Consider the following 14,164-nt stretch of genomic DNA (forward strand, 5'->3'; position numbering starts at 1 on the left):
GTTCTGCAATCATGAAGAAGCTGAAGGATATTCTGAAAGGGTAATTTTAATCAAATGTATCCAAAATTGAATTCTCAACTTAATTATTTCCTTTAAGCTACAATAATTATTTTTAAAAGTGTAAAACTGAATAGGAACAAGAAAAGTAAATGCAATGGTATTTCCTTTATATTCAAGTGTCACCCCATCTTTGAAGAGCTTCAAATTCATGTTCTCAAAATATAGAACAGGTGCATGAAGTCATGCCCATTAACTATCTAAGTTGTTAAATATTTAAAAAGCTACAGCTCAGAAATGAATACAAGACTCCCTCACTGATATAGTTTACAAGGATTATAAAATAACATAACTGGAATTAGTATTGCCAAGGAACTATCCACCATGATACTTTCTTTTGACAATCATCTTCAGCCTTTTTTTAAAAATAATGTACACACATTGCATTTTGAATATGGATTCCGTCATTCTTCTCGAGGATGCCGCTACTTGTTGGGACAGGCAGAAATGTTGCTTTCAACTAAAAGTAAATACTCTGAGAAAAATATGTTATTTTATGAATAAGACTGTATGCTGACCTGTTGTATACCCTGCCCTCCAGAGACAGGAACTTGCATAATTGTCTGCCCTTGACCTGTAGGCACAGCTTGAACCATGATAGGTTGACCAGTGGATGTGATTAGTTGACCACCACTGACTTGGACCATTAAAGGCTGACCCTTAAGAACAATTGCAGGAAATAAAACAAAATAAATGAGTAATACAGTGAATCATAAAAATATATTTATGCAATGTTCAAATCATTTTCAACAATGGTGATTAAGCTAATAAAAACTATTTAGATTTTTTATTCTGCAGTTTTCTGTTGAGGGTTCCAATTCCTGATGGAAAGCAGAAAACAGCTCTCCTTTAAAATAATTCCTAAGAGTTCAGTTTTCAAGCAAAAGCATAAGACAGCTGAGTGTTGACATAATCCTTGCAGAACCACCAAGTTCAATCTGTTCTTGTTCGAAAATTAATGAAGACAGGATGATAGATGTGGTTTATATGGATTTAAGACTTTTGACAAGATCCTACATGGTAGGGTGGTCCAGAAGGTTAATGCACAAGGGATCCAAGGCATGTTGGCAAGCTAGATCCAAAATTGACTTGATGACAGTAAGCAGAGGGAGGTAGATGAGCATTTTTCAAATTGGAAGTCTGTAAAAAGGGTGTTCGACAGGGATTGGCATTGTAATCTGTTGATTGAAACATACTGTACATAAATGAGATGTATGAAAACGTAGATGATCTGATTCTTAAGTAGGACATGAAAGTGATGGAGTTGTAGGTAGTAAAAGTAGATTGTCTAAGGATACTGTGGGGTATGTATCAGCTGGAAAATGGGCTGGAGTGGTGGCAGATATAATCTTGTCCACAGAAGTACAAGTTAAGGTATTCTGGAAAGCCAAAATTTCTGTGCTATACTGTATGATTCTATCTATGATTAAACATGTAGTGTGGCAAATTCGAGCAGGCGTTACTGAATTAAAGCCGCAAACAAGAGCCAGGAGGTAGTGTCAGCAGTCAACTTATTTGAGCACAGCATTAATTAGTAATACCACTATAGATAAGCCAAGGCAAACATAGAAACACTAAATCATGCCAGATTAAAATATTATCATTGTGGCACAGTATATTTTGTGCTATGACAGTTTTGAACAAAGTCTATGATATAGTTTACAATTTGCAGATTTACATATCTGAGTTTCCAATCTTGCAGTCAGTATTGAGAAAGGAGGAAGATAAACTAAGGTAAAAAAAAAATGGCAAGCACCATTTCTGAACAGCGGCTGACACAGAATAACACTGACTGAAGGCCATGGACATATCACTCATTTGCCATCCTCTATCACTTTAGTTTGGTAAAATTTGGATCTTGGCTTCCCTTGTCAGCAGCAAGAATATTAATAATTTAAACATAATTCATAGCAAATTATGACATATCACAAACACAAATGCAAGTATTTTAGCTCCAGATTCTTACCTGTTGCTGAATTTGTCCCTGAACTACGATCTGTTCTGTGGAATTGCTGTTATTGGATGTGTACTGTTCCATTACTAACTAGAATACGTGAACAGTATCTCTGGAGAATGTAGCAAAACCTAAAAAAAAGTAAGAGTGTGAAACTTTTATTCATTCTGTAAATCTCAGCATCAATTACAGTTCCAAAAGATACTTCAAACTATTTTAGATTTATCACAGCATTTCAGTGTAAATGCAAATATGGCAATCAAAACGTTGGAACACAGATCAAATGAGGTAAAACATTTGCAAATACAAGATGAAAATTGACAAAAATACATTAATTGCTGATCATGAAGGTGAAACCATGAAAAGATCAATTGATAACTTCTGATTTGAAAGTCTGGATGCTTTTAAGACACAAAATTAGAGCTTGAATTAGGTCTTTAATTAATCTGAATTAAAACACTGAATCAGGCTACATTGTTCAGTATAACATCCAACAAGTCAGACACAACAACAGCAAAACAACTCCCTTCCTACTTCACAACCCCCATTGAGGACCTCCAGTCCTCATCTCTGGAGTGTGCTGACCACAGTACTTGATCTTGGAGATCGTAGATCTTTGTCCTCAGCACCTGCCGAACCAACCTCCGTACTTGGGAATCGTTGGGAGTCCAGCATCCAGACCTGCTGACCCACCTCACACCTGTGGACTAGTCTGCCATGGGACTCTGACCCTAGGATTCGCTGACCTTGGGGATCACCGGCCTTTGCCCTTGCCCTTTTGAAGGTCTTGCCTTCAACATCTGCCAACCCAATCTCAGTCTTCAGATCTCAGAAGACTGACATTTGGACCTGTTCACTGTCCTTCTGCTTCCACACCTGCTGACTAAACTCTGGCCACCAACCTCTGACCTGGGATTCATTGACCTTGGGGCCTTCCACCCTCAACCACAGGGATTGCTGGTATTCATTCTCAGTGCTCCCAACCCAATCTGTGTACTTGGGATTTTTGGCCATTAACTCCAATGCACTCTGACCTCCGGCTCCAGCCTCTAACTCTTCATTTACTGCATCTGATCTGTAACACTCCCTCATCTCTGTCCCTAAATCCTAATCTAACTACTAACTCCTGTGCTGACCCCAAAACCCTACAAATTTAAAAACAACTTAAATCTGAGCCACAACCTCAATGGACATTACAGCTTGGTGCCATCTTGACCAGAAGACCTAATGTGATAAGGTAATGTAGAAAGCTGGTGTTAATCATCTAAATCTAATCAACAGAAATTGAGTTCTTTTGGCCAATATCTCTGATTTAACTAGCCTAAGCCTCACGGATTTACTTATGTTTTTCCCTCACATTGATTCTACAAGAGTAAATTTTATTCCAATTCTCAAATTTTGGAGGTTGTGGTTTGTGAGTTGTGTATTGGGACATGTCCATAACCCAATGGCCATAATTAGGGGTCACTTGTAGCTACCTTTTTTTTTGTGTACACAATCTTCAGAGCTATGCCATAACGATGTTTGAAGAGCTTTGAGTAGTTAGAAGGCAAGTCATTCAGCACAAGATTCCTAACCTGCTTTTAAAGATGCAGTACTTAAGTGGCTGGTCCAGCCGTTTCTGGTCGGGATGTTGGTTAAATTCTTACTTCATGGAACTGCACCTTGCCTGGTAATTGTGATGTTACTGAATATATCTCAGCTAATGTGTGATATGAACATTACATGTTCTATGTCAGCCTCTGCATGAGCATTACCCAGGTGTTTCTGGTTTTATTTTTAAATATGTAAGGAATAGCATAGAGAAATGAATATCAATTACACCTCAGCAACCATTCTCACTTATGACTAATTATATCGTGTCATCATGAGTCAACCACAGAATCAAATTGAATATTCTCAAAAATTCCTGGACCAATCTCCCAAGATAAAATGACTGACTTTCACAACCTGTACCATATTCCATTGTGCAGGTTAAGACACCAAACAGGAAGTATTCCTTCTGATCTGAACTGATTTGATTTTAATCGCTCCTCTGGAATGTAGTCGCTTTGCCTCACTAAACCAAATATGTAAAACAGGCTGGATCCCAATCAGAACCCAAATGGGGTTTCATGATTAGATTATTAATAAACAAGTGTTACTTGATAGAACCACTGAAGTCGCCTCCTCCATGGCACTGGATAAGAATTAGACAAGATTGGATTTGTTTTGATCTTTGTGGATGGAATATATTTGGGGTATTTTCTTCACTGTCACAATGCAAGTGATGCATATTTTCTTTATGAAATAAAATATTTTCATTATGTAAAGTTGTAAGATTTCCATAATGTCACAACATGGATTATTCATAATATTTCCACTAATTTGTATGCACTGTGGAGTCAAATGAGGAACTTTCCACTGGCAATCTAGGGCCACCTACCTGTGGAACCAAATCACAGCGTGGAGCAAGAAGGGAAGGATTATCATGGAAACAAAATACAACACTGATCTGTAAAGTTGTTTGGAATAAATCAAAATCTTCAAATGCATTATATAACCTTTCAGCAAATGTACTGCACATAAAATATTAAAACTGATACAGCCACAGTGGTTTATTAAGTGGGATTACAAGGGCTTAATAATTCTTAAATTTATGTTTAACACATCCACCTCTGAAGCCTATTGTCTCTACAACTACACTTATGCAAGGAAATACAAAATGATTTTCAGGTGTCAGCTAAGGCTTGGCTGACAAAACAGCTGCTTGGGTCAGAAGAAATAAACTGAGTGAGTGGAAGAAATGGGAATGAAACGGATGCATCTGTTACCTGGTGAATGCAGAGTTCCTATGGCACCAGCAATATTAAATGTATTAGATTCAGTTGCTGTGAGATACAAACTTCAAAGCTGTGACTGTGGCAATAATAATGCAAAGTAGAATACTGCAATTAATTCATTAAGAATTTTAGATATATATGCACAGGATGACAATACTATCTTGCTTCCTTTTATCATCTCTGTTATACTTTTAAACATTTACAGCATTTTTACTATAAATTGTTAAGAGAAGTTGCCTTGCTCACATTGTTACAAACAATAATTCATTTCTAGCAGCAAGTTCTGAATGTTGCACAACTACTCCCAGCAACACCTAATTCAAAGGATAGTACACTTCAAATCTCATTCTGCTTGCCGAACTGCTACAAGTGTTTATACTTGACTTTGTATGTCAAGGCCAGAATGAATAACATTATAAAGGGAAATGAAACAATTTCTGGTGTAATTATCTCCATAACCCAAACTAAGCAATCTTCATTACGTCTGTATCTGACAATATCTAAACCATCCCGTGCCTCACAGCTGAATTCCTCAAATATTGTGAAAGCCAACTTCTAAAACACTGCAACACACATCAAAGTTGCTGGTGAAAGCATCTCTAGGAAGAGGTACAGTCGATGTTTCAGGCTGAGACCCACTGGCCATCTGGCTATGTAATGTATATCTTTCCTTTAATCCTTCATTAAAGATCAAAGTTCAAAGTAAATTTATTACTGAAGAACATATATGTCACTATATCCAACCCCGAGATTCATTTTGCTGCGGTCATACTCAGTAAATCCAAGAAACAGAAAAGAATCAATGAAAGACCGCACCCAACAGAACGGACGAACAACCAATGTGCAAAAGACAACAAGCTGTGCAAATATATAAAAAATAATAATAAACAAAATATTGAGAACATGAGATGAAGAGTCCTTGAAAGCAAGTCCATCGGTTGAGGGAACAGTGATGGGGCAAGTGAAGTTATCCCTTTGGTTCAGGAGCCTAATGGTTGAGGGGTAATAACTGTTTCTGAACCTGGGGATGTGGTCCCGTAACTCCTTTTTGACGGCAGCAATGATAAGACAGCATGGCCTGGGTTGTGGGAGACCTTGATGATGGATGCTGCTTTCCTGTGACAGTACTCAGTGGTGGGGAGGGCTTTACCCATGATGGGCTGGGTTGTATCCATTTTTTTTTAATAGGATTTTTCCATTCTAGCACATTGGTGTTTCCATACTAGGCTGTTATGCAACAAGTCAATATGCTCACCAGCATATCTGTAGAAATTTGACAAAATTTTAAATGTCATGCCGAATCTTCACAAACTTCTAAGGAAGTAATGGCGTTGCTGTGCTTTTATTAAGATAATTACATTTTGGTAGTGATGCACTGAACAAAAGGAAATGGTCACAACTTCCTGTGCATGGCACCATGAGAGTCTAATGGCAAATGAGTAAGAATGCAGTCGGTTTCACATCAAACTGCTCACTTAGTTTTGGGATTAGAAAAGCAGATATTTTGTGTCAACTGGAGCAGGTTAGAGAGGATGTTTAAAAAGTGAGGTGCTGGAGAATCTAGCTGTCAAGGCTGAAAGGCAGAAAAGGATGAATAAGATGCAGGCAGATGGTATTCTACATAGGTTCAAGTTTATAAAGCATAAAATATGTAAGAGCATTGGAATCTTTGGCTAAAGGATACATTTCAAAAGCAGAGGAAATAGGATGATATAATGTGGACAATATTGCATGGTGAAAATAAACAGCTTTTGAATGGACACAGGAGCTGAAATCTTAGCCTGGGATTTCCCAACAGGTCAGGGATGAGCGACTGATTTATTTTAGAGTGTAGTATTTGGATTTTCTGGAGTGAACAATTTTTCTATAGCATCAGTTGCATATGCTTGTTATGTTATTCATTTTGGCTGGCCAACTCCAAATTAAAATGCAATAATTTTTGCCACTACTTCACGTGAGAAGGCAATGAAGGCACTCCTTTATCCGCATTAGGTGTCTGCACTGATTTTGTTCAATCAAAAGAACACAGCAGCCTGCACTGTATGAATTCCTCATTCAATAACTAGGAACTTTATAGTTTTATAGTACTGTAGTAATATTGATAGTATTGTTTAGTTTTGTGTTTCATTTAAATACATAATTTGTAACTCAGTTAAACAATTGTTTGGCTTTTTAAAACTATTTCCATGAATTCAGCTAATTAGGGCAACTGTTTAATTGGGCCAAAAATGTATTGGTCCCGATGTGTCCTATTTAAACAGAATCCACTGTGCATCAAAGGGTGCATTGTAAATTAACAGTCATTAAAGTACAGATTTTGGGAAACTTGGCATTTCTCTCCAAAAATGTATGCACCACAAATGCATACAATTGTCAGGTTGTGCACCGAAGGAACTCTTCTCAGTTACTTCCATAACATCTTTGATCTCTTCCAACACATTTTTTCTAACTGCCTTGTTGATGTCCAATATCTATACACCCCCCCATCTCATATCAAGACACTTCATCTCTGAGTAGAGACCAAATCAATCCCACCAGGCCACCATCCTTCTATGCCTTGTTGAAGTTATATGCAGAGAGCAACTTATTTAACTATACTTGTTTCCTCAAAATCAAAACTATTGCTATGGTAATTCACATGGGCCAGGTTGTGCTTGTCAGTGGGATAATCTCTAATAACCTCCAATATTCAGTATCTGACCATTGGAGAATTCTTATGATTTGGTATTTGGTTCACTCATTAGTATACAGAAGTCCTTGTTATGTTTGAATTTACCATCGTGCATCCATGTACTTGAGGCCAGACATGTACTTCTGCATGCATGGACTGGTTGTGTAGCTTGAGCAACGGCTGGGAATACTAGACAGGTTCTGGAGTACTTGCCCATCTCAGCTTGCTTGACAAGCAAACTCTCCCAGCTCTTCTTTCTAAGCTCCCTTTAGATTCACTGGGGCTCTTTGCCACTCCCTCTAAACTCACCAGATAAAAAAATATATTTTACATGCTACATGGTATAGAAAATGGAAATGAAAGCCTCGGTTGTTAGAATACCAGCCAATCCAGCATCATGGAACAGTACCTCATTATTTGTCTTGATGCTAAAAGCCCTCAGGATGTAAAACTGAATTCAACAGTTCCAGATAACCAGTCATTCCAGTTTTTATTAAAGATGACAAAAGTATTTTTCCTCTCTGCAGCTATCTAACCTGCTGGGAATTGAACACAACTTGTGTTTTGTTTCTCCCACCTTCTCTTTCCTTTGCCCTCAGTGATCTACTTATGCCTTTTCTGGGCAGATTAACTGCAATCAATAAGCCTTCACCAGCCTATTGAATGCCTTTTTCTCCACTCTATCATATACACTTCCTTTCTTCCTGCTCCCCCTCCCCCTTTTTGCAACCTGTTTTTGAACTTTGCTGTTCTGATAAAAATGTATTTTTCAAACATATGGAATATCATCCCCTCCCCCCCTAATTTTCAGCATTTTTAAAAAACTTTTGATTGCACTAAATTATGAAGATTGGAAAGGTCTTAAATGTCAGATGAACACACAAAATGCTGGAGGAACTCAACAGGTCAGAAGGGTTTGATAAAGTGCTCGTCCAATTTATGACAGGTCTCACCAATGTACTTAGGAGCACCAGAGACAATAGACAGCCCCAGCAGCTTTGCAGGTTAAGTGTTGCCTCACCTGGGGTCTTGAATGAAGGTGAGGTAGAGTGAATGGGTAGGTGTAATACTTTGGCCACTTTGAGGGATAAGTGCCGGGGGAGATATCAGTCAGAAGAGAGAAATGGACGAGAGATTCACAGAGGGAGCAATCCCTGTGGAAAGTGGGTGGGGGGGAGGTAAAGATATGTATGATGGTAGGATCCCTTTGTAGATGGTGGAAGCTGCAGAGAATGTGTTAGATATGGAAGTTCATGGGGTGCTAGGTATAAACAAGAGGAACTCTATCACCATTAAGGTGGTGAAAAGATGGGGGAGCGTAGATGTTCAGGAAATGGAGGAGATGCGGGCGAGGGCAGTGTCAATGGTGGAGGAAGAAAAATCTCAGTCTTTGAAGGAGCAGGACATCTCAGGTGTCCTGCAAGGAAAGCTGCACCCTGTGAACAGATCCAGTGCAGACAAAGGAACTGAGAAAAGTGAATAACATTCTTGCAGGAGACAAGGAGGGAAAAGGTATAGTCAAGATAACTATGGGAATCAGTAAGGTTTATAAAAGATGTGAATTGACAGCGTCTCCAGAGGAGTCAGATCAGGTAACGGAGAAGGTGTCAGAAAAGACCCATGTGAAATTAAGGGTAGTGTGGAAGTTGGAAGCAAAGTTGATGAAATTGATGAGCTCAGCATGAGTGCATGAAACACCAATACATTCGTCAGTGTAGCACAGGAAGAGTTGGGGAGCAGTACTGGGGAAGGCTTGGAACACGGACTATTCTACATAGCTAACAAAAACGCAGGCGTAGCTGGGGCCCATGTGGGTGCTCATAGGTACCCTGAGTCTGGAAAAAGTGGGAGAAGCTGAAGGAACAAACGTTGAGGGTAAGGGCCACTTCTGTCAGAAGAGGGAGCATGGTAGCAGAGGGGAACTGGTTGGTTCTTTTATTGAAAAAGAAGTGGAGTTTTAAGGCCTTCTTAATGGTGGATAGAAACGTATAGGGACTGGACATCCATGGTGAAAATGTGATGTTCTGGGCCAGGAAATCGAAAGTTAATGAGATCAAGAGCATAAGGAGTGTCACATATTAAGTGGGAAGGAACTGAGCTAAGTAAGGGGGATAGAATGAAATCAAGGTATGGAGGACATGAGTGCAGTGGCACAGAAGCAAGCAGAGGCAATGGGCCGAGCCAGAAAGTCGGTTTGTCACGTTACCATTGTTTTTCCATTGGTCTACAGTACGTGAAGAACGTACCACTCACAGCAGTGTTCCATTTGGCTTGCTTTTATTAGTGGAACTACTCAAACTCTGCTAATTCCTCTAACTGAATGCAGCTTTAGATTGACATGGCGCTGATCAGCACAGGCCCGTCTGCTACTAAAATAAAAAAACACTGCACCCTGACAATCGGCTAATCCACGTCCCCAGACTTGCTGTCAAAAGGCAATGTTTATGAGTGTCTAATACTTAACAGCATTTGAAAACATTTAGAAATTAAACATACAGTTAACAAAAGCAAATCTTAATTATGAAAACTTAATTAAGATGCTGAAAACAACAGAAAGCTTGAAAGCAAATAAGTACATTTGGGTTATGTCAATTAATTAAAAATGTAATTACCCATCTCTCTAGGAACCATTTTCTTCAATTGAAATGAATGTAATTGTTGAACCTGTGCCAGGTACAGATTTCCAGCAGCAAAATAAAAATTTCCTATAGCTGAAATAGCAGTAATTTGATGCTCCACTATTGGACTACCAGTATTAGAATAGAATCCTAATGACAACAGCAAGGAATGCAGTTTTTCCAAGTTAGTGTGGCTCTCAGATAGGCTTTGGACCACCCCAGAGAGGAAAATAAAAGTCCTTTGACACTGCTTTTAAAAATGTAACACAGTATCATTGTGAATTTTACTACTTGCACAATATCTACCCAAAATAAAAGTTGGAGTTGAAATCAACATTGTGAACTATATGCATGTGCAAATTCACCACATCCAAGATTTAATACAGTAGGTGTTTTAATATAGGGCATAGGACTCAGCTTTGCAATTTTCTTCCCAATTGCAGAATAGGGACTTTAGTCTCTGACATGACTGACAGCCATCACATAGAACAGAAAAGAGTTTTTCCATATTCTTTTCAAACATTGTTTTGACTTAACCATGGAAGTTTCAGTGTACATCAACTTGGTTCATTGCCATTTTGAAAAAAGATGGCAGTAATTATTTCAAATGTAGACACTTATTCAGTAGAGAATAGCTCTAATGTGGTAAAGCTGATACTAAATACTTGTTTATTACTGAATCATCCAAATGACAAGTGAACAATTTATACTCGAGAGGAATAATATGCTGGCCTAGAAGGGAACACTTTATAGATTTAACAGAATGATTTTAAGGTGTTGGAATACACAACTGCTTTTAAAAAGTCTTAAAACAGATGTACCATATTGTGCAGCATTAATTATCTAAATATAGCTTAAAACACTACCTCTATTTTTATAAGTTTGTTTTGATATTTGCATACACTATTCAGAACAGCTTAGCTCCTTTTTGGTAATTAGATGATTTATGGTAGAAAATTTCAAAAACATACTCTGTGCACAAGATAATAATTGCATAAAGTTCTGAATGACTATATTATTGACTATACATAAGAGTGGAGATATTTAAATAAAGTTCAAAAAATTATATAGAATTATTCAAAAAATGCAAGAGCAGCTGTGCTCAGCTTAATCAAGAATGAAGCAACTTAAAACCTGATTGGTTATGTAACATAAAAAAGTAGGTCATAACTAAATTTAGCAAGTTTTTACAATCAGATATTTAATTACAGAAATACATTAAAACTTGGTGTTGACTTTATTAAATTGACAGTGAACCTACAAGCATGTGTTGACATTATACAATGAATCCAAAAAGTACTGATTTCATGCTACGTCAAAAGGTTTGGTTCTGTACCCTCTTCCAGGAATTCATGAATTGGTAATAGTTCACATTACCTACAATTGCTATGATCTGTTAAGCTCTGGATTTTAAAAATAGCATCTATTGGACAAAACTGTTATATAGCAAACAACCCTTTGCAATTCAAATATTTCAAAAAATGAATTAATTTCTTTCAAAACTTATCTTGTATTTTAATTCTCTGATAAATCTTTTATTTTGCGTTGCAAAATATTAAAATACGAGTTTACTTTTTCCACCAGGATATACAGGGTATATCCTGGTGGAATCCTTATTCATCTTGATATTACTGAATACATTTTGAGGAAAAAATGTAATAAACCAAAGAGGATATCACATCACTACATTTGCCTTGTAACTTTTCATTAGGTCCATGTAGGCCACTGCCTGTTTGATTTGCGGTAAAAGTTGTGTTTCTGCAGTTACTGCCTATGCTGGACATCTACTACATTGAGTGGAACATTCTGCAGCAAAATGCCCAAGTCCATGCATATCAGAATCAGATTTATTATCACTGGTATATGTTGTGAAATTTGTTAAGTAGTGCAATGAAATATGTGATAAATAAATATAGAAAAAAAAACTATGTATATATACACACACACTGCTTAACACAGCCATACAAATGTGGTCATAAGGCAATGTTGGGAACAGTTTTCTACCAACTTCTCTGAAGACTTATACATCATAGCCCAAGACATATTAGATTCTGTGATGATATGCAAGGTTTCTCATGTGGCTCCTGAAGTCTAGAATTAGAGTAAGGTTGCATCTGTGCAGTACATTAGGAACAACTGGCATCTAGGTTGACTAGGTTCATTTGACAATCAGAGCAACAATTCCTCATTTTCTCCGTTCAACACTTCAGCCAGATTTTAATGTATGCCCTGGTTCCTCCAATTTGTATTCTCTTCTCCTTTAAGAAATTGTAACCTTGATAGTGAAATGAACAAAGGGTCAGTGTGACCAGCTGATAAACAAGACGACCTCAGTTCTGCTGTGACTGACTGGTCCAGGCCAGTTTAAACTTAATGTACCTGCATGACCAACAGAGAGTCCAAGCAGAAAACGCTATTGTCCATATGCAAGATTGACTTTGATCCAAGTGCCTCTGTTGTCTTACATAAAGGCAGCCATGAGGGAAAAAGGTAATACTGAGTACACTTCATGATATTCCAAAGCACTTTACAGCCAATCATCATCATCAGGTGCCATGCCCAGTTTGAGCTTTGACTGCCATGGCCCACACATTCTTGTTTCGGGTCAAGTGGATCAATTCATTGGTATTCATTTCCAGTTTTCTGGCTGCTGTATCCATCATCATTTGTCTTTGCTTTCTTCCCTTCAATCTTTCCCATAACTACCATGCATTCTAACTCCACTTTCCTAATCACATGTCCAATGAAGTTACGTTGCCTTTTCACGATCTCATACATTATTTCTCTTTTTGTACTTGCTCTGTTCATGACATCCTCGTTAGATATTCATTTCGTCCATGATATTCTTTGCATCCTCCTCAAAAACCACATCTCTGTTGCTTCAATTCGTTTCCTCATGTTACTAGATATTGTCCAACATTCTGATCCATATAACATAACTGGATAAATGTAACATTTCAGTACTCTGAGGCAGGTTGTCATGCCTAGTTTAGAGTTGGTCAGTCAATACTGTATAATAATAGCACCATTTTATCCTTTTAATAAAAGGATGAGGTTACATTCAGGGAAATGGCCATTAACTACTCTCTCTAAAACAGCAGCATAACACAGAAATGTAATAGCCTTAGAATCTCTACATCAAGCCCAATTCTGTAATTGTTAAGCAAAATGTGCTATCGAATTTTGAGACAGACCAATAATTCTAAAAAAAATCACCATTAGACCTGGATTACTAAATTTGCACCCTGTAGCATTGTGTTATATATTAAGATTCCCAACATAATTCACAAAAAAAAGGGAATAAAGAAAACAGCAGTGACATCTACACCTGGAACAGATGGTCCAAACTGTATTTGACAGTAATTGCAGATTAAAAACACTGGAAATGCTAGAAGTTTATTAAAACAGTGATAAACTCAGTGCAAGAGGAATTGCACTCAATTTCTAATTGATCTTAAAGTGCTTAGAAGAGTGCAATTTAAATATTTTTGAATACTATGATGGAAATGTGGGAATGAAGCAAGAAAGTAGATAAACAATGACCTTGCTTAACTGTACAGCAGACCCATGTTTGAGTGGCCTACGTCTGATCTTATCGGTTCAAATTAAAATTACTATTCAGTTTGAAGATTAGAACTCCACCTTCTGTAACCATAGCAATGAAAAAGTCTCTCAAAGATTGCAGTTTGTCTCAATTTATTTGAAAAAAGAAACAGAAAACAGCAACTTGACTCCTCGTGCCAGATCTGCCATTTAAAAAGATTATGAATTGCCACATGGTAAATCCAGTTTGATAATTCCATACTCTAGGAATTAAAAAAAACTCTTTGTCATGTGATCCATTTGCATAATCTGAAATTAACCAATACTTAATTTGACCTGTTCTGGAGAACTGTGAGAAGTGCAGCCGGATTTTTTTTGGGCTGGGGCGGTACTCTGCAGGATCACTCAGGAAGCTGAGGACTTCAGAATGAAACTTTTACTGAGCTGGACACATCCAAGGTACAAGCTTCAGACAGATGGATGATCACCAGAATGGGGA

The 14,164-nt window shown here is 37.7% G+C and overlaps 1 protein-coding gene across 10 annotated transcripts in view; it reads right to left on the minus strand.

Moving 5' to 3' along the window:
• LOC134355451 (nuclear transcription factor Y subunit alpha-like) overlaps nucleotides 1–14,164 on the minus strand; it is a 43,792-nt gene that overhangs the window by 22,833 nt on the left and 6,795 nt on the right. For 8 of the 10 annotated variants that reach the window (XR_010020079.1, XR_010020076.1, XR_010020077.1 and 5 more), the window contains 2 exons: nucleotides 2,024–2,142; nucleotides 576–716 (listed from right to left, as the gene is read on the minus strand). Coding sequence is in view for 1 of the 10 variants with exons in the window: in XM_063065358.1 (XP_062921428.1) it covers nucleotides 576–716; nucleotides 2,024–2,095 (213 nt within the window). In the remaining 9 variants the exon portion in view is untranslated. Of the gene's footprint in view, nucleotides 1–575; nucleotides 717–2,023; nucleotides 2,143–4,824; nucleotides 5,261–10,116; nucleotides 10,136–14,164 lie in introns of those variants that run through there. The other 2 variants (XR_010020081.1, XR_010020080.1) reach the window with 2 other exon arrangements.

This window comes from Mobula hypostoma, chromosome 13 (genome assembly GCF_963921235.1).
Source record: "Mobula hypostoma chromosome 13, sMobHyp1.1, whole genome shotgun sequence".
NCBI lineage: Eukaryota > Metazoa > Chordata > Chondrichthyes > Myliobatiformes > Myliobatidae > Mobula > Mobula hypostoma.